This window comes from Haemorhous mexicanus, chromosome 28, assembly GCF_027477595.1.
Source record: "Haemorhous mexicanus isolate bHaeMex1 chromosome 28, bHaeMex1.pri, whole genome shotgun sequence".
Classification (NCBI taxonomy): Eukaryota; Metazoa; Chordata; class Aves; order Passeriformes; family Fringillidae; genus Haemorhous; species Haemorhous mexicanus.
In genome coordinates this window covers 4,947,758-4,966,137 of record NC_082368.1, presented here as the reverse complement: position 1 = coordinate 4,966,137, position 18,380 = coordinate 4,947,758, and the positions used below count along the sequence as shown (strand labels likewise).

The window sequence follows — 18,380 nt, the reverse complement described above, 5'->3', positions numbered from 1 at the left end:
CCGAGGGACCCAACATGGCGCCGGGTCCTTCCCCACCGCTCGCGGGAGCTCCGTCCGTGACGTCACGCGAGCGCGCCCGCGCGTCACGTGTCGGCGCAGTGACGTCACGCGCAGCGTCTCTCGCCGGTGAGCGGCGGCCGCAGCCTGAGGGGTCCGTGAGGGGCTCGGGACGGAGCGGGGCTGTGCGGGAGGGCCCCGCACGGGTGAGGGGCTCGGGGCGGAGCGGGAGGGCCCCGCACGGATGAGGGGCCCAGGGACGGAGTACGGTGTGCGGGAGGGCCCCGCGCGGGTGAGGGGCCCCGGGAGTGTCGCCGCTCTGGGGGGCTCCGTGCCGCTCTTGCCGGAGTTACCGCTCTCCTGGGGCTGCTGGGCCCAGGGCAGAGTTCGGGGGTGTCGGCGCTTTGTGGGGTTACCGGCTGGTGTTTACCGGGGTTACCGCTCTCCCGGGGCCCTCCGGGGCTGCCGGGCCGCGGTGTGTGAGGGCCTCGGGGGTGAGGGCGGCTCGGTGCTCGCTGGGGGTGACGCGCCGCTGTGCCCGCAGGTGTGCCGCCCTTTCTGCTGCGCGTGTCCCACAGCGGCGGATCCATGTCTTTCCTTGTAAGTAAACCCGAGCGCATTAGGGTGAGTGTTGAAGACCTTCCAGCTTCCCTCGTGTCTCGCTAGAACGAGTCTTGCGCTTGTGCAGAGCAGCCGGGCCTGGAGAGCACCATAAGGGCACAGGAAAGCAGATTTTAGGGTTGAAAATCCTGCACTTAAGCCTTTATTGCTGGCACATTCACCTGTATCTCCTCGGGGTGCGGTGCACAGGGGCTCTAATGGGCTTTGCAGTGAAGAAAAAGGGCCATAAAATTGCTTATTTTCAGTCGTTCTTTAAGAAGTAGCCTTGTCACCTGTGTCACAGTTTGTTTTTTTTTTTTCCTTCACTTTGCTTGCAAAGCTAAACACTACAGCTTTGTTTGATTCTGCTTTTCAGCAGAAAATGAGGAAATTTCCAGCAGCAGAACCACTTCTGATGCATTCAAATGGTATTCTTACATACAAGTTTTGAGTCATCATCACCTAAAGGCTCATTGGTGCTTTCTAGGACCGGCTTCTCATGCACTGAACAACATCTGCTGTTTATTAAACTGTTTTACTAAGTAGCAACTTCTGCCATGGGAGTGTTTGTGATTGATGATATAACCAAAATATTTGACTTCTCAGAGATATCACCTCTTTGTAAATAGTGAAAGCATTTTTTTCAACCTCTTCCACCTAAAAAGCCAACTTTTATTTGGTTGTATGAGGGGGGTTGTTGCATACTGATTATTTTTGCTATATGTGCATGTATAAAAACTTGCTTGAATGAATTAAATTATATTAACTTTATTGCAAGTGCATGTTGATTGGGAATAACAGCAGCACCTGTGTGGTTGCTGGGTGCATGTCATTGGCCCAAAAAGGGAATTTCCTTGTCCCAAATAAGGATGTCACTGGTGATACAGCAATCAGTTTCACACCACAGTAGATTAATTGAAATTTGTTTTTTTTTTTTTCTTGTGGGGAAGGGGAAAAGAAACCTTTCTCTAGATGGAGTAACTGATTATGTGGAGAATTTTTATTTCTTTCAGCGGTGGGTGTCTGAGAAGTTCATTGTTGAGGGATTAAGAGAGTTCGAGCTGTTTGGAGGTAAGTTAAATGACATTGCTAGAAATGTTTTATTTTAGCTGTAAAGCTTGGTAATTTGGTAGTAAAGATGTATTTTATCACTAAAAGAGAATATTAAATCTCATTGTAAGTCCAAGCTGCCTATGCCCAGAAATTTAACGTGGAAGTGTCCAAGATGTAGCAAGTTATTTGGAAATCATTTCCATGTTGGGAACAGTTCTAAGATAGTTCTGTATTGCTTAGCATAACCACTTTTTTTTTCATATGCAAAAGATGGATGTGGGGTTTGGGAAAGTTAATTATAATTTTTTGAGTAAAAATGGATTTTGAAGCTGCTGATGGCTCCCCAGGAGCAGGAGCTGACAGGTTTGTGCTCTGCTTCTGCATAACAAGCAAAGTTGCTCACTAGGATGCAGAATTCCTGATCAATGACATGGAAAACAACCAGAGCATAGGAAATATGTCTAGATTTTGATCTTCCAGGTGGAGTAAAAGAATTTTTATTACTTTAAATAATATTAGGTAGTTTCTTTTGTATGTAAGAGTCATCTTTGAATGTGTTCATAACCAGGGACCTCTAAAGATCACCCAGTCCTATCCCCCTGTAGTAAGAGACATGACAGAAGGTTAATACTTAGAGTTACAGTAAAAAAAAAAATTGTCACCTAATTTATGTCAAATATACAAACTCTGTGAATCTCTTTGATCCTGTACATGTGCTGCAGTATGACTGGTGCTGCAAGTTTGTGTGCAAATTAAATGTCTTTCTATAAAACAAAAGATCATGGATGTTTGATACCCAAAAGGGTCATCCAGGGTTATTTACTTAATTTTCCAACTATATTTGAATGGGTATCTGTTGAACACAACGTGGTGAACAATTAATTTCTTTACTCCAGAGCAGCCTCTGGGTGACTCTCGGAGAAAAGTAAGTGACTTGTGCAGGCTGTGGTGCTGTGGTTCATTGCATGGAGATTATTCCTTGTGGAAGTTTGATTTTTCTTTTTATCTTAGTTATATATCTCATCTCTATATTTAGCTCTACAAGTGTGGAAACAGGTTTCACCCTGGAGTGGAGATTTTGGTGTGTGGTTTTCAAACTATGTGTGATAACTCAAAAATTTAAACTTAATCTCTTGGATTTCTATTTGTTTGTCATTCTCCTCCCCCCAGCCCCTCAAGGGTCTTTTTTTTTTTGAGGTGATTTAGTTCTGATCCTTCAGAGAAGGAAGGAAGAGTTCAGTTTTCTGGAACTTCTGAAAAGTGTTTGTTCTGCAGGCCCTGAGTGCTCACTGTCTGGTTCATAATGAGCATGTAACACATAAAATATCACAATTAACAGCAGAGTATCTTAATCTAAATGATTCCTCACCTCCCCACACCACAGGTGTGCAGGTGTTGCTCCAGTTTCAGCTAATTACAAAAACGAATTAAGTGTGATTTGATCATAGCTGTGTCAGTTCAAGCTGCTTATAATTGATTTTTGTGCCAGTGTCTGTAATTTACTGGCACAAACAAAGCTCAAAATAGGAGATGTATATGGAAGGTTTTATATAAAATTGAGGAAATTCACACCTTTTTTAAAATTGCCGAGTGTTAGACATGCTTGGCTGGAAGCAAATTGAGATTAGCATCTGTTTTGTTTTTCTCCAAGGGTTTTCTTGGGATTTAGATACATGCTGATTCTCATTTTGATCTTTCTGTGTCTAAACAAAAGCTTTTTTTTTCCACCAGGGCTGTAGAGAAAGGCACATAATTTGGGGAGGGGGGTGGGAGGAAAATTTTTGTTGCTTATGCTGAAGTGAGAGAGGGAGTGAGGAGATGGAGGGGAAGACAGCAGAACAAAACTGATATTCTCTCTTCCTGTCTCAGCTGAATGTCATTTGGCAAATGCAGATCCTTGCAAGCATCACATAAGTGATTGTGTTATGGCATTTATACCAGTAGTTGCCTTTCAAAGATTAATTTCCTTTAAATCTGTCTCAAATTAAAGTGGACTCCCAAGCCAAAAGCCAGCTCTAAATGAATGTCATGCCATAAAACTGATCATATGGGACTTCATTTTGCAGCTGCTTTTGACCATACACCAAAAATTGTCCTGTGTGAAACCACTGAGGAGCTTTTTTGCAGTACCTCATAAATGACATTTCAGTTTAACTTTCTTTTTTTAAACTGTTGTATGATGTTGATAAATCTCTGGTTGAGCTCCTTTTGCATTAACTCTGTTATTGGTCACTGCTAACATGAGGAGAGGTGAGTGAAGACCTCAAACTGGAAGACTTTTCAATAGGGAATTCACAGTATTTTTCCATTACTGCACAGCCTACACCATTAATAAGATTAAATTTATTTAATTCTTTGCATCTGTTTTGTTGGCTTATGCTGTCCCTGGAGTGGACTTTAATAAAGCAAACCACTTACATGTTGCTCAGTGTCTCACCAGCTGTCACTGCTCCATGATTGCTTCCCAGCCCCCTGCTTCCATCTCCTTGGTGGTGCCTTTGTGCTTCAGAGGTTTCTGTCTGCCTGTGTCTCTCTCCTGGCAATCTTGCTGTTGACAGGACTGTGTGAAATTGCTGAAAGAAGTAATGAATGATAAAGCTGAGATCAGAATGGACAGGGCTCCAGCAGAAGTTTGAAATCCTGAGTGGGAAGTTGCTGCCTGTTCTGAGCCAAGAAAGAGCACTGTAGTGTTCATTAAAGAAAAGGATCTGGGAATGCTGCTCCCAGGGGTTTTAGCTGTGCTGACATGGGACTGACTTTGTGCTGAAATTATACCAAAGCACCACAAATGTTAATTTTTGCCTTTTCCCTTAATGGAAAATGCAGCTATTTTAAAGGTAGGCAGCGTGCTCTTCAAACCAGTTGAAAAGGTGGAACTTGGGAAGTGTGGCTCTAGTTTACTCCCAAAGTACACTCAGCACCCAGAGGTAATTCACAGCAAACTCCTGTCTGTGCTCTTTGCACTGCATTTACCCTGGGCTGAGGGTAGAACAGCAAGTTCCTTGTTTTTCAGCTGTCACTGTGTTGTTTCCATCTTTCAGTGATGGAAATAAAGACCAGAGTCTGCTGTCATGGTAGGAAAAACCACAAACCTTTTCTGCTTCATGTACCATGAGAAAGGTCTGATAAAGGGCATTTGCAGTTGGTGAAGAATGAGGTGGAAAAATTGAGCTGATGTTCCAAATGCCAGGAGGAGTTAATGTGCTGGAAATTGGAGATAACTAAAGACAGTTTTAGATACCACATAAATTTTAATCCCCTTTAGATCGCTCTCCTTGTGACTTTGGACATTTGAAGGAGTTGGAAGGTATAAAAGATCTTGCAAGAACAATGAAATTTATCATCTGCAAAATCCTTCAGGGGAAGATTTCAGTGTATGTAAATAAGGCAGGAAGCTTTATGTCAGATGGAGTGAGGGAAAGCTGACAGGCTTGGGAATGCTGCTTCCCTTTGTAGTCTGGGGGTGCTTTTTTCCCCTTTTTTTTTTTATTATTCAGAAGCACTTATGCTTTGCAGTTTTTGCTTTCATTTGGAGCTTCTCTTTTCATGTGTGTCTGATTTTCTTCATCACTTGTACCATTCAGCTAAGCAGCTTCAGCTGTGCTGGGCTTATCCCAGGTGAGCAGCTGAAAACCCTCAGCATCCACCAGGAACAGTTATGGTGCAGAGAAGGGCTAAGAACAGCTTCCCCTTGGCTCTGGCTCAGGCAACAGGATGGTGGCACACAAGTTTGTAATTATAAAAGAAAGGCAGTTACTGTAAAGCACAGTTTAGGCTGTCCTGGGGAATAATAATTGGCTTTATCAAAATATTCCTGAATAAATTCTCGCTTACATTGATTAAAAATCTACTTGTTACGTGTTTTATAACACAGATGTCTGGATCTTCTGAATGAGGCATCTCCTGAGTTTCAATTGATAAATGACTATTTTAAAATTATTTTGACAGCAACTAAATCCTCTTCTGTATTCCTGTTATTTTGAAGTGTATGATAATGTGGGGCAGATGATTTTTCCAGCAGGTGATCTGTATTTCCTTTGACCTGGCTTCATTTTCTTTCCTCAGACAAATGAGGCGAGCTCCGAGTCGATAGCTTCTTCCCCTAAAAGGGACACCATGAGCAACTTCCTGCCAGACAGCAGCTGCTATGAGTTGCTCACTATCATAGGTAATTCTTGAGGGCTGAGGGATCAGAGGCTGCTTTGTAAAGAAAAGAATTTCTGCAGATTTGTCCTTTTCTTGATTGATTGCTTATTTTTTGATATTGGATGTCTGCATGTTTGATTTTAAAATCATTTGAATAAAAAATGAGATGCCAGTCCTAAAGGTTTTCACCTGAGAGGGACATGTAGTGGGTCAGTGATGCTGGGGGTGCAGTACAGTCAGCAGAAGCAGCCTGAAACCTGTCCTTGGTGCTCCTAATCACTGTTCTTGCCTCAGTCCTGAATTTGAAGGACAAGAGAATTTTGCTGGTTAGGAGGATTCCTCTCAGTGGGATACATGCCGAGGAAGGTGGGGTCTGATGGAACAATTACTATTTTACAAGGTCAAAAGTAGTTTCAGTGAGTGAGGGTAAAGATTATTGAAGGGTCAGGGGCAGGAGGGGTTCTCTCAGTGCTTCCAAAAGCATTACTGAAGCTTTCACTCTTTCTCTTTCAGGCAGAGGCTTTGAAGACTTGATGGTTGTGAACCTGGCCAGGTATAAACCCACAGGAGAGTATGTCACAGTCAGAAGAGTGAACTTGGAGGCCTGCACGAATGAAATGGTCACATTCTTGCAGGTAATACCACTCATCATGCAAGCTTAGAAGAGGACAGACAGCAAGAGCAATGCCTATCAATACTGCAGTCATGTTTCTGCATTTACTAAATTTAATCAAAGTATCTTTTATTTTAGGGGGAACTTCATGTTTCCAAACTCTTCAACCACCCTAACATCGTGCCATACAAAGCAACTTTCATAGCTGACAATGAGCTGTGGGTAGTGACTTCTTTCATGGCCTATGGTGAGTGGAGAGGGGGTACCTTTTTCTGACCCTCATGTTCTGTGAAATGAAATTAAAAAGCTGAAGTGTCCTTGGGGCTTTTGTTCTGACAGGTGGTGTTTTGTTTCTTTCTAGGTTCTGCAAAAGATTTAATCTGTACCCATTTTACAGATGGGATGACTGAACTGGCCATTGCTTACATTCTCCAAGGTGTTTTGAAAGCACTTGACTACATCCACCATATGGGCTATGTGCACAGGTATTGAAAAATACACTGGTCATTTTCCTTCTGGTAGGAGTTCTTGGAAATAATACTCAGAGTAGAGCAGAGGATGAATCAGGAAACAGAGAACAACATTAAGTTTTGTCTTACTTTGCTGTTAGAGCAAATCAGTTTGATACTCATGGGAAGTGACATCACTGATCTTACTAAGCTGCACAAAAGTGTTGTTGTGGAGCAAACTGGTCCACAACAGTGGACAAAAGACCACTGTGTATCTAAAATCACAGTCCATAACATTTAGTCCTGCATTTCTCCTCACCACAGAAACATTCTTTGTGAACTTGCAGAGGTGATGAATAGACTCCTGTTAACTGATTTTGCTCAGCGACCAAAGATGGTTGTTGGGAGTCTCAGCCTCCTGGTAGGAAGCTGATCAGGTATTGTCCTGTGCATTGAGTTTTTTACTAAAGGCCAGGCAATCTGATGCTTTTGTTCCTTTTTTCCCCAGGAGTGTTAAAGCCAGCCATATCCTGATCTCTGTGGATGGGAAGGTATACCTCTCTGGCCTGAGGAGTAACCTGAGCATGATCAACCATGGGCAGCGACTCAAAGTTGTTCATGACTTCCCCAAATACAGCATCAAAGTGCTGCCTTGGCTCAGTCCTGAGGTTTTGCAGCAGGTGTGTTTAAAAGAAACTGCTCGTGTTTAATGATGTGTTGTATCTGTATAATTTTGTGAGCTCTTAGGGCAAGTTGAAGGGGTGTAGGGTGGGAGACATGAGAGAACCTGCAGAGTTGCTTTCTTGTGATGAGCTCTAGACCTTTTTTCTCTTCTTTTTATCTCAAAACCTTTATCTCAAAAGGGGAAGGGTACATGAATGCAGGGAAGAAGGGGAGAGGCTAAAGGAAACAAATCTGGGGTGAATGGGCAAGTGGGTAGAATTTGATTTAGTTGACTCAACAGTTTAATTGTAGGCACCTCTACAGGTTGTGTCATTAACAAAGTGTTAGATCAGATGCAAGTTACCCAGGGCAGATGCCATCCCTAGAGGCTGGCTGATTTCAGTTACATAAATGTTGCCATTAACTGTGTGTTTTAACAAACCAAATAACCCTCACCTCTATTACCAGTGTATCTGTGGCTTGTGCTGTTCCTGTTCTAATCACCTGGGTTTGTTGACTTGCAGTCAAAATCATGGGTATTGCCCATTCAATCACATCCAAGTCCCTGAAGTTAATTTTTTTCTTTTTCGTGTAGAATCTGCAGGGTTACGATGCAAAATCTGACATTTACAGTGTGGGGATAACGGCCTGTGAGCTGGCAAATGGACACGTCCCATTTAAAGACATGCCTTCCACTCAGGTGAGGTTTGCAAGCTCCTTTCTCGTCCTGCAGCCTGGCACCTGGAACTGCTTTCCTGCTCTGGCATGTGAGCACAGAAAGCTGTGCATGAATGGGAAACCTTAACCGTGCTGTTGCTTGTGCCCCTGCTCTTGCAGATGCTCTTGGAAAAGCTGAATGGAACTGTTCCCTGCCTGCTGGACACCACCACCATTCCTGCTGACGAGCTGACCATGAAGACGTCGCGCTCCAGCGCCAACTACGGCATGGGGGAGAGCACGGCCGTGAGCAACGCGCGCGCCGCCAACGGGGAGCCAGCCCTGCACCCCTACCTCCGCACCTTCTCCACCTACTTCCACAACTTCGTGGAGCAGTGCCTCCAGAGGAACCCCGATTTCAGGTAGAGCCAGGTGGAAGCTGCTCTCCCCACCTGTGCTATTCTAGGGCTGGTTAAACTGTGGGAGTTAGAAGATAGTGTTTACAGTTTTCTTTCCAAAAGTGTACTGCAGTGAGGATGTGCCCCATCTGTTGAGGAGAGCAGTCCAAGTGTGTAGAATAAGCAGCATTAACACTTTGAGCACTTCCTGTATGAGAGCCTGAGGAATTCCTTTTTTAGCCTTCCTTGGAGGATGAGTGGTGCTGCACATCAGGAAAATAGACAACTTGTGTTTCTGGCCCCTATGGGACCGTGTTTACCCAGTTCCCATCAAATGGCTGCTCTTCAGCCAGCAGAGAGCAGTGATGGGAAGTGATCAAAGCTGCATTTTTCTTTGTAGTGAGGGTAACCTGTAGCCATGACAGACTTTCCAGGGGTGCCCCACTGCTCAGGTACTGTCCTTGGCCAGATGTAGGGGGTGCAAGTATGTAACTTAAAGGTTAGAAGAAGGAGGTTGAACTCCTTGCATAAAACATTACATGATTGTAAATGCTTAATAAGCAGTGCTACTGCTGAAAATAGGGAGATATCCAACAGCTGAGAAATGGGAGAGGCAGGAAGGACCCTGGTCTTTTCTTATTCCCACTACCCGACTTCAAGCACTGACTCACGTTCTTGTGTGCTTCCCTCATTCTACCTCCCTTCCACAGGCCAAGCGCAGGCACTCTGCTCAGTCACCCCTTTTTTAAGCAGGTAAGGAACTAATTTAGCTACAGGTAAATGCTTTGCTTTGTCTTGCTGTGAGGGTGGGGATGTTGAGTTGCTGAATTTCCTGTGATCGGGAAGATTAAGTCAGTTTTTTGACTATTTGTAGTGCAGTGTGGTGAGTGTCACATCTGGGGAGGTGCTTAGGCTGTTCTGGAAGCATCTCTTATCTAAGAGAGGTTCTAAATCTGCCTGCTTTGGGAGCCACAACAGCTCTTCCCGTGCAGGCTGCTGAATTCTGGGGTGAGGCAGTTCTAACCTGCTCCTTAAGGAGTCCAAAGGGTGCCCCGTGCATTTCCTGCCTGTTGTTTCTGCCTGCAGAGCTGGGTGTGCAGCAGCACCTGAGCAGCCCCGTGTCTCATTCTGTCCTTCCTGTGCAGATCAAGCGCCGTGCTTCCGAAGCACTCCCTGAGCTTCTGCGCCCTGTCACCCCCATCACCAATTTGGAAGGGACACTGCCCCAGGATCCCAGTGGCATTTTTGGGTTGGTATCAAATCTGGAGCAGCTGGATGTGGATGACTGGGAATTCTAGAAAAATAGGGACTACACTGAGGAGGAGCTTCCTGGACATTGTAATTTATTGGTCCTGTTCATAAAGCTGATGAATGTTACACACAGAAGAGTTTACAGGTCCTTGGGAAGGAACTTCAACTGCCTGTTTACTTAAGAAGTAGCCTGGATACAAATGGACAGACCTGAGCTGGAAAAGGATTAACCCAAGGAGCTGTGGAGTATTCCAGAAGGTGCAGTGCCCAGAGGCCCCATTCTTCCAGCTGAGCTCTGGTAGAGTGCTCGAGGGTGTTGAGTGAGTCTGTGTAGTTATGGTCTCTATTTATGTGTTTCTAAAAATCACTGGCTTCCTCACAGTTGAGGCTGCATGTCCCTGCCCTCTTTGGTTCTTTCTCATTTAAGGGTGCCTTAGAGTTGAGGGGAGGTGGGCAGCTTTTAGTTTTGGGCATTCTCTTAGAACTAGTCAAGTTCCTGTAACAGTGTTGTCACAGGGCAAGTTTTAAGGGGGGGAAAAAGGGGATTATATTCTTAGTTACTGCTTTGTGATGGAAAACAGGAGATCACAGACAAGCTGATGCCATTCCAGGCACTTCTGCTGCACTGGATCCTTCCAGTCTGGAGAGGGCTTTTGAAGACTTGTCAATCGATGCTGAGCACTCTGAACTCCAGGTCAGACAGGGCCTTCCAGCTCCCCTTCCAGCTTCCTGGTTCACCAGAGCAGTGGGGATGCCTGGGCAATGTACCAGCTTTTTTATCCCCTTCCAGTTGAACTTCATGTTTCACAGCACGAAACACTCTTACCTGCCTGTTCTCAGTGACTTAGCCTGGCACAGAGGAAAAGTAAATTGATTTTCATGCTTATCCTCTTGCTCACAGCTCCTGTACAGAATTGAACTTTAACCTTTGCATTACCATTGCTGTTCTGCCTTCCCTCACTGACAGGTAAAAGCTGCTCACGTGGCTCCCTGTGATTCATGGCTGTGTGACTCTGCCCTGCAGCTGTGGCAGCTCTCCCCAATTCCGTGGTGTTTGATTTGTTTGGAGGTGTATTTAAGGCTTTTAGTTTGACTTTTTTTCCAAGGACCATGGTGCTGAAGGTCATCTGCTCTTTACTGAAGCACTGAGAATCCTTGTATAGGTGCAGTTGATGGGAGTACAGGTCCTTCTTGTGTTTATAAATTGTACTTGAACCCAGATAAAGTTTGTTACTCTAGGTTTTTTTTCCAAAACAAATAAAATATTTCTGAAGTTGTTTTTTAAGTCTGCTGTTTGTGCAGAATGATGAAGTGAATCACAGAGGGTGATAGGCTGGCAGTGCATGCTTCCTTTTACCTTAGTTTCATATAGCTCACCAGTTTATGGCCGCTGCCTTCATGCTTCAGAAACATACTTCAACTAAAGCAACAAGCTGCACACACCTGCACTTGCTCTTTTCTGAAAGTTTCAGTAAAATTCTCCCAGTTGCAGGACTGTTTAAGGCCAGGCCCAGTTCTGCTCCCTCCCTGTGATCAGGTTTGGCTCCTGATTCCTGGCTTGTTAGGAAGCCTTACAAACAGGGCTGATTCAAAAGGTGTGTAGCCCACTGAAGTTCTGTCCCTGAGTTCTAGGAACCAAGACATGAAGGAATAAATGCCCAGTAACTGCAGTGCTCCAGCCTGCTTTCCCTGAATTAGCATTTTTAGGGTGAAGGATGAACTTAATGCAAGCTCATATTTCTCATCCCTGCCCATGCCTCCAGTTTGCTCCATGCTCAGGGATTAGGGGTGTAAATTAACTTTGTTCCCTGCTTGCACAGCAGCAGGATCCATGCACGGTTAGGAGTGAAACAGCAGCACCGTGGTGAGAAGCAGCAATTACAAAGTCACTGAACATTCACCCTCCTTCTCCAGCTGCACTCAGGGGTTCTGGGGTAACAGAGGGCTCACTCAGCCCCTGGGTCTTACCTGTCCTGCTTTGTGCCCCCACAGGGCAGCAAAGACAGAGTCCAGCACAGGTAGACAAGGTTCAGTGGCTGCTGGTTGGATACAGAACCCCTGGCTACAGCTCGTAGCTTTTTTTTCCTCCTACAAAAACTTTATTCAGTTATGTACAAAATGTGTTCTGCTACTGTGGATCCCCTTCTTGGTCTGACTGTTGCTCCTCTTCTTCCTCCCCTTTGTGTTTTTCCAGTTTTGCCATGAGCTCTGAAAAACAGAACAGGCACGATGAGGCTCCAGGTGCAGGGGCTGCCCCAGAGCCAGGGGTCCAGGTGCTGTGAACACCCAGGACCAGGGCAGCTATCAAAAATCCCTTGCCTCCAGAGGCTCAGCTTGGAGCCCCCCTGTTGACTGAGTCCAGGCAGGAGCTGTTACAGTTATCCCCTCAATGCATTACTGACCACACAGGCTGCTGCTTCTGCTCTCCAGCTGCTCCCCAGGTTCCCCACCTGGGCAAGCACAGATGCTCAAGTTGCATCTGTGATTCAATATTTCCTGACACTAACTGCTCTCTGCTGGCAGCCAAGAGCTGTGAACTGCAGCTCAGGGCCTGGCCCAGCACCAGGGAGCTGCAGCAGGAGCTGGTGCCTCTGCTGCTCAGCTGCTCCCCCAGAAGCCCCTCTCCCCAGGTGCCAGGTTACCTTTTGCAGGGTTGAAGACGCCGTTGGTTTGCTTGTCACAGACGTAGCAGCGCTGGGATTTGCGATAGTGCTGCAGGGCACAGCTCTCACAGAAGTAGTGCCGACACCTGTACGGAGACACGGGGGTCACTGCGAGTCCCCAGACACAACCACCGTGTCCTAGAGTCAGAAACTACTGACTGCTGGTCACAGGAACATCAAGGTTGAGAATGACCTCCACCATCGAGTCCAGCCTTTGCCCAAACACCACCTTGCCACCCAAACCAGAGCACTGAGTGCCGTGTCCAGTTGTTCCTTGTTCCCCAGGGATGGGGACTCCACCAGCTCCCTGGGCAGCCCCTTCCACTGCCTGACAACTCTCCATGGTCCCAAGGGAGGCAGAAGTGAGCTGCAGGCATCCCTGTCCCCATGGAAGGTGTTTCAGTGTTGCTTCACTGATGTGCAGCGACAGCACAGAGCCACCAGGGAGCTCTTCCAGACACAGGACAGTGTTCAGAGTGAGGAAGGACTGCCCTCAGCCTCATCCTCAGTGAGCTCTTCCAGACACAGGATAGTGTTCAGAGTGAGGAAGGACTGCCCTCAGCCTCATCCTCAGTGAGCTCTTCCAGACACAGGACAGTGTTCAGAGTGAGGAAGGGCTGCCCTCAGCCTCATCCTCAGTGAGCTCTTCCAGACACAGGATAGTGTTCAGAGTGAGGAAGGGCTGCCCTCAGCCTCATCCTCAATGAGCTCTTCCAGACACAGGATAGTGTTCAGAGTGAGGAAGGGCTGCCCTCAGCCTCCTCCTCAGTGAGCTCTTTCAGACACAGGATAGTGTTCAGAGTGAGGAAGGGCTGCCCTCAGCCTCCTCCTCAGTGAGCTCTTTCAGACACAGGATAGTGTTCAGAGTGAGGAAGGACTGCCCTCAGCCTCATCCTCAATGAGCTCTTCCAGACACAGGATAGTGTTCAGAGTGAGGAAGGGTTGCCCTCAGCCTCCTCCTCATCCTCACCAAGCTCCTGGCTTCCCCACGCTCACATTTCTCTGCTCAAGCAGTGCAGCTGCCATTCAGTGTCCAGGAGGAATGATGGCATGAAAACAAAATCTCGAGGTTAAGAGGGAAAGATGAAGCAATGAGGCAGCATTTGTGGAAATCTAAAAAGTGCTTGAGTAAGTGCTTGAGATCCCTTCCAAGGGGATGCTCCAGATGCAGCTGAGACTCCCTGGCTCTCACAGGATTCCCCCACCCACCAGAAAAGCAGGGCAGACACCAAGCACGTTCCACCTACAGCCCATGGGCTGGGTTTGTCTTTGCCCCAACAGTGAATCAATGGCTCCTGAGCTGCATCGACAGCACACGTGGCTGCTCGTGCCAAACAACCACTTACTTGGTGACCACGGGGTTCTTGAAGGAACCTCTGCAGATGAAGCATTTGAAAGGCATGTCCTCCTCATCACTGCTCACCTCGTAGTTTTCGTCATCTGCAGAAGAGAAAGTGAACCAGAGTGGAGTGAGAGAAGAAGCCAGCCCAACCTATGTGTGGGGCACAAAATAATAAATAAGGGGAGAGAACAGCAGGTGGGATTCAAACTCTGCTGGAAACAATGGAGCACTGGCATCTGGGTGTTGCTGATGTCAGTAACACATGTGGGACTGTGCTATAATTAGGGCTAATGAACCAGCAGGCCTGTTGCTCATCTCAGGAGAAAATTCTTTTATACTTCACCCACTCACTGCTATAAAGAGAAACATCCTCCAGTACCCTCCTGTTTTTTAGACTTTCTTCCAAACCAGCTGCCACCAAGTTCTGGCTCCAACTGAGCAGAGAATAGCTCCCATTTGCACAGCAGCACTCATGAGCCCTGGGCCACAGCTCTGGATACTGAGTGACAAATGACACCGCACCTCCTGGGTATCAGGAGGACATACAGTCCCATCTCCCAGCTCCACACAGCTCGCTGCTGGGACCCACACAGCAGTGCTCTCCTTCCCAGAGAGCCAGGGTTATCTGAAAGCAGCAGCTCTGCTCTGCAGTGTCAGTGGTTGCTGGTCCTCAGCTGATCCTGCAGCAGCAGTCCCTGAGGGCACAGGGGCCGTACCGTTGACGCCGTAGCGGCCCTCGTCCAGCTCCCGTTCGATCTGCCAGCCGTGCTTGTAGTCCGAGCGGTCGTGCAGGAACTTGCAGCTGTCTGAGCAGCACAAAGAAAGAGAAAGTAAGAGACAGGCTGCAAGGGCAGAGTGTTACCAGGACACCTAATTCCAGGGCAGCCTGAGCTTTTCCCAGCAGGAGAAATCTCATTGCTCCTTCTCCAGCACAGCACTTAGCTCCTGGAGCAAGTACAGGATCCCTCAGTGCTGAAAGGCTGTGAGTAGCATCCTCTGTGTGCCACAGGGAAAGTTCCAGTAGTTATGCACATGGGAAGTGGGATATGGAACAGGAAAACCCATCCCTCACATGGTCTCAGTGCACACAATACCTGTAAGAATGTGGGTCACTGGAACATCCCAGGGGTCCCTTCCAGGACTCCTATAACCACTAATTAGAGGCCCTGGGCTTTCAGAAGGGATGGCACGAATGACAACCTTACATAAACAGCTCTGTGCAGAAGGGTCTGTGACTCAGCACCCCAAAGAGGGGGTCACAGCTGGACTGGATGCCTTGGCACACCTAGTGCTCAGCTGCAGCACGGGGCACTCACCCCCGAAGCCGCAGAACCCGGTCTCTTTGTAGTCCTTGCAGATGTCGGGCTGGTAGTCCCAGCGCACCGTGGCCCGCAGGTGCTCCGGAGCACGGATGGGGCCCTTCCTGAAAGGGGAGAAGAGGCTCAGCCCAGCTGCAAAGTGGCCCTGGAGCAGGGCCCTGGCCAGAACCACACACCACACTGGTCAGGCAGAAACTGGCAGTGACAGCAGAGTTCCAGCCCCAAACACTGCCTTTGGGATGGTGCCTGAGCTCCTCTGTGGTCACAGACCCTGAGGCTCATGCCAACCCACCTCACCATTCCTGAGGAGGCATTTCCCATCGATGTGTCCTTGGGCTTCACATACTTCTGGTAGTTGTTAATGCCACGGTAAATTTTATCGTCTTCCTTTCCTCTCAGCTCCTAGGAAAGCAAGAAGAAATGATTAGGATCAGGAGAGCTTCATGACATGAATTAATTGCCACCACTCTGACACCAGTCTTCCTTCCCACCTTGCCTTCCTTAACACCAAGATGCCAATAAAGCCACAAAACTCCCCTATCTGCCAAGGTTACACTCCTGGCTTCTCAAACTTGTAGGGAAGATGAGACTCTAACTCTTCTTGGTGTGCAGAAGGGGATGAGCAAAGCACAGGCTCTCCTGTTGCAGAACAGGAGTTCCTGAGGAGCAAGGCTGACTCACCTCCTGGATTTTCTGGCTGCGCTCAAAGATGGCCTGGGCATCCTTCTCCTTCTCTGTGTCCAGTTCATACACTGCTGTGGCTCCCATGTCTTCTGGGCCAACAGGTTTCTGAAAAGCAAGGAAAACTTGTGGCAAGAGTGGAGTGAACACCTGGACAAGACAGAGAGCTCCTGTCTACCTGGAGGTTGTCACAGAGCAAGAACTGGACACATCTGCTTTATCCCTTGGCATTTGCTAGGGAGAATTCACCACAGGCTCCAGCCTAGTGTGTGCAGAGGCCAGAGTGCTAATTCCTCATTGCTCCCAAACTTTAGCCTGCAGTCAGGGAACACTTATTTTACTCCTTCACACTCAGCCCCAGCTCAGCTGGAAGCCCCACTCAGTTCACCCATGCCACCCAGTTCAGGTGGGTGTCAGTTCACTCTGCACTTCAATCACGGGACCCTCCTGCCCACACACAGGATGTTACTGAGCTTCTGACCCAGCTGGGGATGGCCAAAATTCAGTTTCAACACAGTGATCTGGTTTAGATTCCCCTTTAATGGACTGAGCAGATACCTATTCCTAGCTTTTATCACATCTTCAAGAACAGCTGCACAGAAACCAGAGAATAATTACAGCCAGCCTCAATTAGATACAAATCCAACTTAAGTGCCAAAAGCTTGCAGAGTGCCTAAGCTGTCACCTGCTCCCATCCCTTCCCATTCTCTCCAGAAGGTTGGGCAAAACAAAGGCTGCCTCCTTTGGGAACAGCCAAAGATGGTCTAACACTGAAGACACAAACCCAACAGTTGAGCAAACCTGATCCAACTGCTCCCTCTCCTGAAAAATCTCTGCAGTGTTGGGCAAGTCCAGTGGCATCCTGGAGTTTTAACTCCCACCTCTGAAAGGGAAAGGCCAACCTTTGATGGCCTCCCACGGAGGGAAGGACTATCAGAGTAAACCCAGCACAAGGTGCTTGGCTATTAAGAGGGGAGAGGGAGGTGCATTAATAAGAATGTCCAATCCCATGTTTAGAGTGGCAGATTCTGTCTGTGAGGAGTGGGATCCCCAGCCCCATAAAAGCAGACACCCCAGGCCCTCTGCTGCCTGTCCTTACCGCCGACCTGGTGGATTTGTAGGTGACCCCGATCTCCTTGGCAGGATCCTCATCCTCGCTGCTGCTCGGCGCGTACTCCGGCCTCTCCCTCGTGCAGCGCCTGGTCTGGGGGTGGGGAGGAAAGGCTCCAGCGCTGTCCTGGCTGAGCCTGGCAGGCCCCCGCAGGCAGCCCTGGGTGGAGCAGGCGCTCCCTCGGAGCTCCCTTACCTTCTGGATCATGGGGTTGGGGGTGTCCCGCCGCCGCTCCTTGCGCACCACGGTGCTGCCCTCCTCCCCGCTGCTCTCTGCGGGGACAGCCGGGCGTGAGGGGCACGGCCCGGGCCTGAGGCAGGGCTGGGGACACCCAGGGGGACCCAACAAGGCCACCCTGGGAGCGCTGTCCAAAGGCTCCCGGAGCTCGGGCAGCCTTGGGGCCGCGACAGTTCCCTGGGAGCCTGGGCAGTGTCCGACCGCCTTCCCCAGGGGAAGAACCTTCTCCGAATATCCAACCTAAATCCCTGTGACACAACTGCAGGGGTCCCTCACGCCCTCGGGCTGGGGAGGGCGGCCAAGCCCCCGTGTGGGAAGCGCTGGGCCCTCCCTCGCCTCCCCGCTGCACCGCCCCGCACCAGCTCGGTCCCCCAGCCCTCACCCCGCTCCTGGTCGCTGCCGGGCCGTTTTCGCCGGCCGCTGCCCGCGGCCCGGACCCGCTTCTTGAACACAAAGCTGCAGACGCCGCTCTCCTCCGCCATCCTGTGCCGCCGAGACCGCGGTGCTGGACAGAGCGGCGCCGGAGCGGCCGCGCGGGTGGCGCCCTCTGCGGGCGCGGAGGACTCAGCGCCCCGGGCGGGGCCGGGGGTCCCGGGGATGCTCCTCGGGACCCTGAGCCCCGCCGGAGCCCGGCTCTGAGCCCGGCTCTCTGCACAGACCCCTGCCCTCCCTACAGTGTGGCTGTCCCACCGCTGGCTCACATCTGGAGTGGAATTCCTCATTTATTTGCACTCGATAGCAGCGAGCCTGTTCAGCACAGATGCTCTTTGGGCAACGCGGAGTGACAGAGGTGGTAAAATCCCATCACTGCTGTCTCCTTGTCCAGTAATCACTCCCGTGAATTCCGCAGCCCTGTTTTTTGTACAGGCAATCACAGGCAAACTGCACACAGAACACCTGTCTCTGCAGCTGGGCTCAGGCTTTGGGCCACCTCCAGCCAGCATTTGGCTCTTTCCAGTGGCACCACACGGTGTTCAGGAGCTGAACAAGAATATTTGTTCCAGCATCATCATTTTCAATGATATTCCATCACTCCATTGTATATTTTCCTCCATTTACGGCCCATTGGAGGGCTTTGAGAGCTTAAGGTAAAGTCCTCAGAGCTACAGGTTATTGCTGCCTCTCTCCTGACCCACGGCCATTCCAGCTTCCTTGGCTGGCATGAAACCACCTCCAGGTTTTAACTATTAATATTTATAT

The 18,380-nt window shown here is 48.7% G+C and overlaps 2 protein-coding genes across 5 annotated transcripts; one reads left to right on the top strand and one right to left on the bottom strand.

Annotated features, from left to right (window-relative positions):
• The first annotated feature begins 54 nt into the window (after positions 1-54).
• STRADA (STE20 related adaptor alpha) lies at positions 55-11,112 on the top strand. 4 transcript variants are annotated; one of them, XM_059869214.1, is made up of 12 exons: positions 55-151; positions 542-597; positions 1,611-1,668; positions 5,716-5,818; positions 6,310-6,431; positions 6,548-6,656; positions 6,771-6,894; positions 7,367-7,538; positions 8,117-8,221; positions 8,359-8,600; positions 9,287-9,329; positions 9,722-11,112. In XM_059869214.1, exons 4-12 carry the CDS (start codon positions 5,767-5,769, stop codon positions 9,872-9,874), a joined length of 1,122 nt encoding a protein of 373 aa, XP_059725197.1. In that variant the 5' UTR covers positions 55-151; positions 542-597; positions 1,611-1,668; positions 5,716-5,766; the 3' UTR covers positions 9,875-11,112. The 4 variants fall into 4 exon arrangements, with proteins under 4 accessions (XP_059725197.1, XP_059725196.1, XP_059725199.1 ...); XM_059869213.1 differs by having other exon boundaries at positions 69-151; positions 542-621; XM_059869216.1 differs by lacking the exon at positions 55-151 and adding an exon at positions 2,547-2,575.
• A 791-nt stretch (positions 11,113-11,903) lies between these two features.
• On the bottom strand, positions 11,904-17,687 carry LOC132339138 (E3 ubiquitin-protein ligase RNF113A-like). The gene is made up of 10 exons (XM_059869218.1): positions 17,563-17,687; positions 17,139-17,215; positions 16,932-17,036; positions 15,833-15,940; positions 15,444-15,553; positions 15,149-15,255; positions 14,549-14,638; positions 13,837-13,930; positions 12,470-12,576; positions 11,904-12,035 (listed from the first exon to the last, which is right to left on the bottom strand). The coding sequence occupies exons 1-10, from the start codon at positions 17,660-17,662 to the stop codon at positions 11,956-11,958; spliced, it is 978 nt and encodes a 325-aa protein (XP_059725201.1). The 5' UTR covers positions 17,663-17,687; the 3' UTR covers positions 11,904-11,955.
• Between the last annotated feature and the right edge of the window lie 693 nt (positions 17,688-18,380).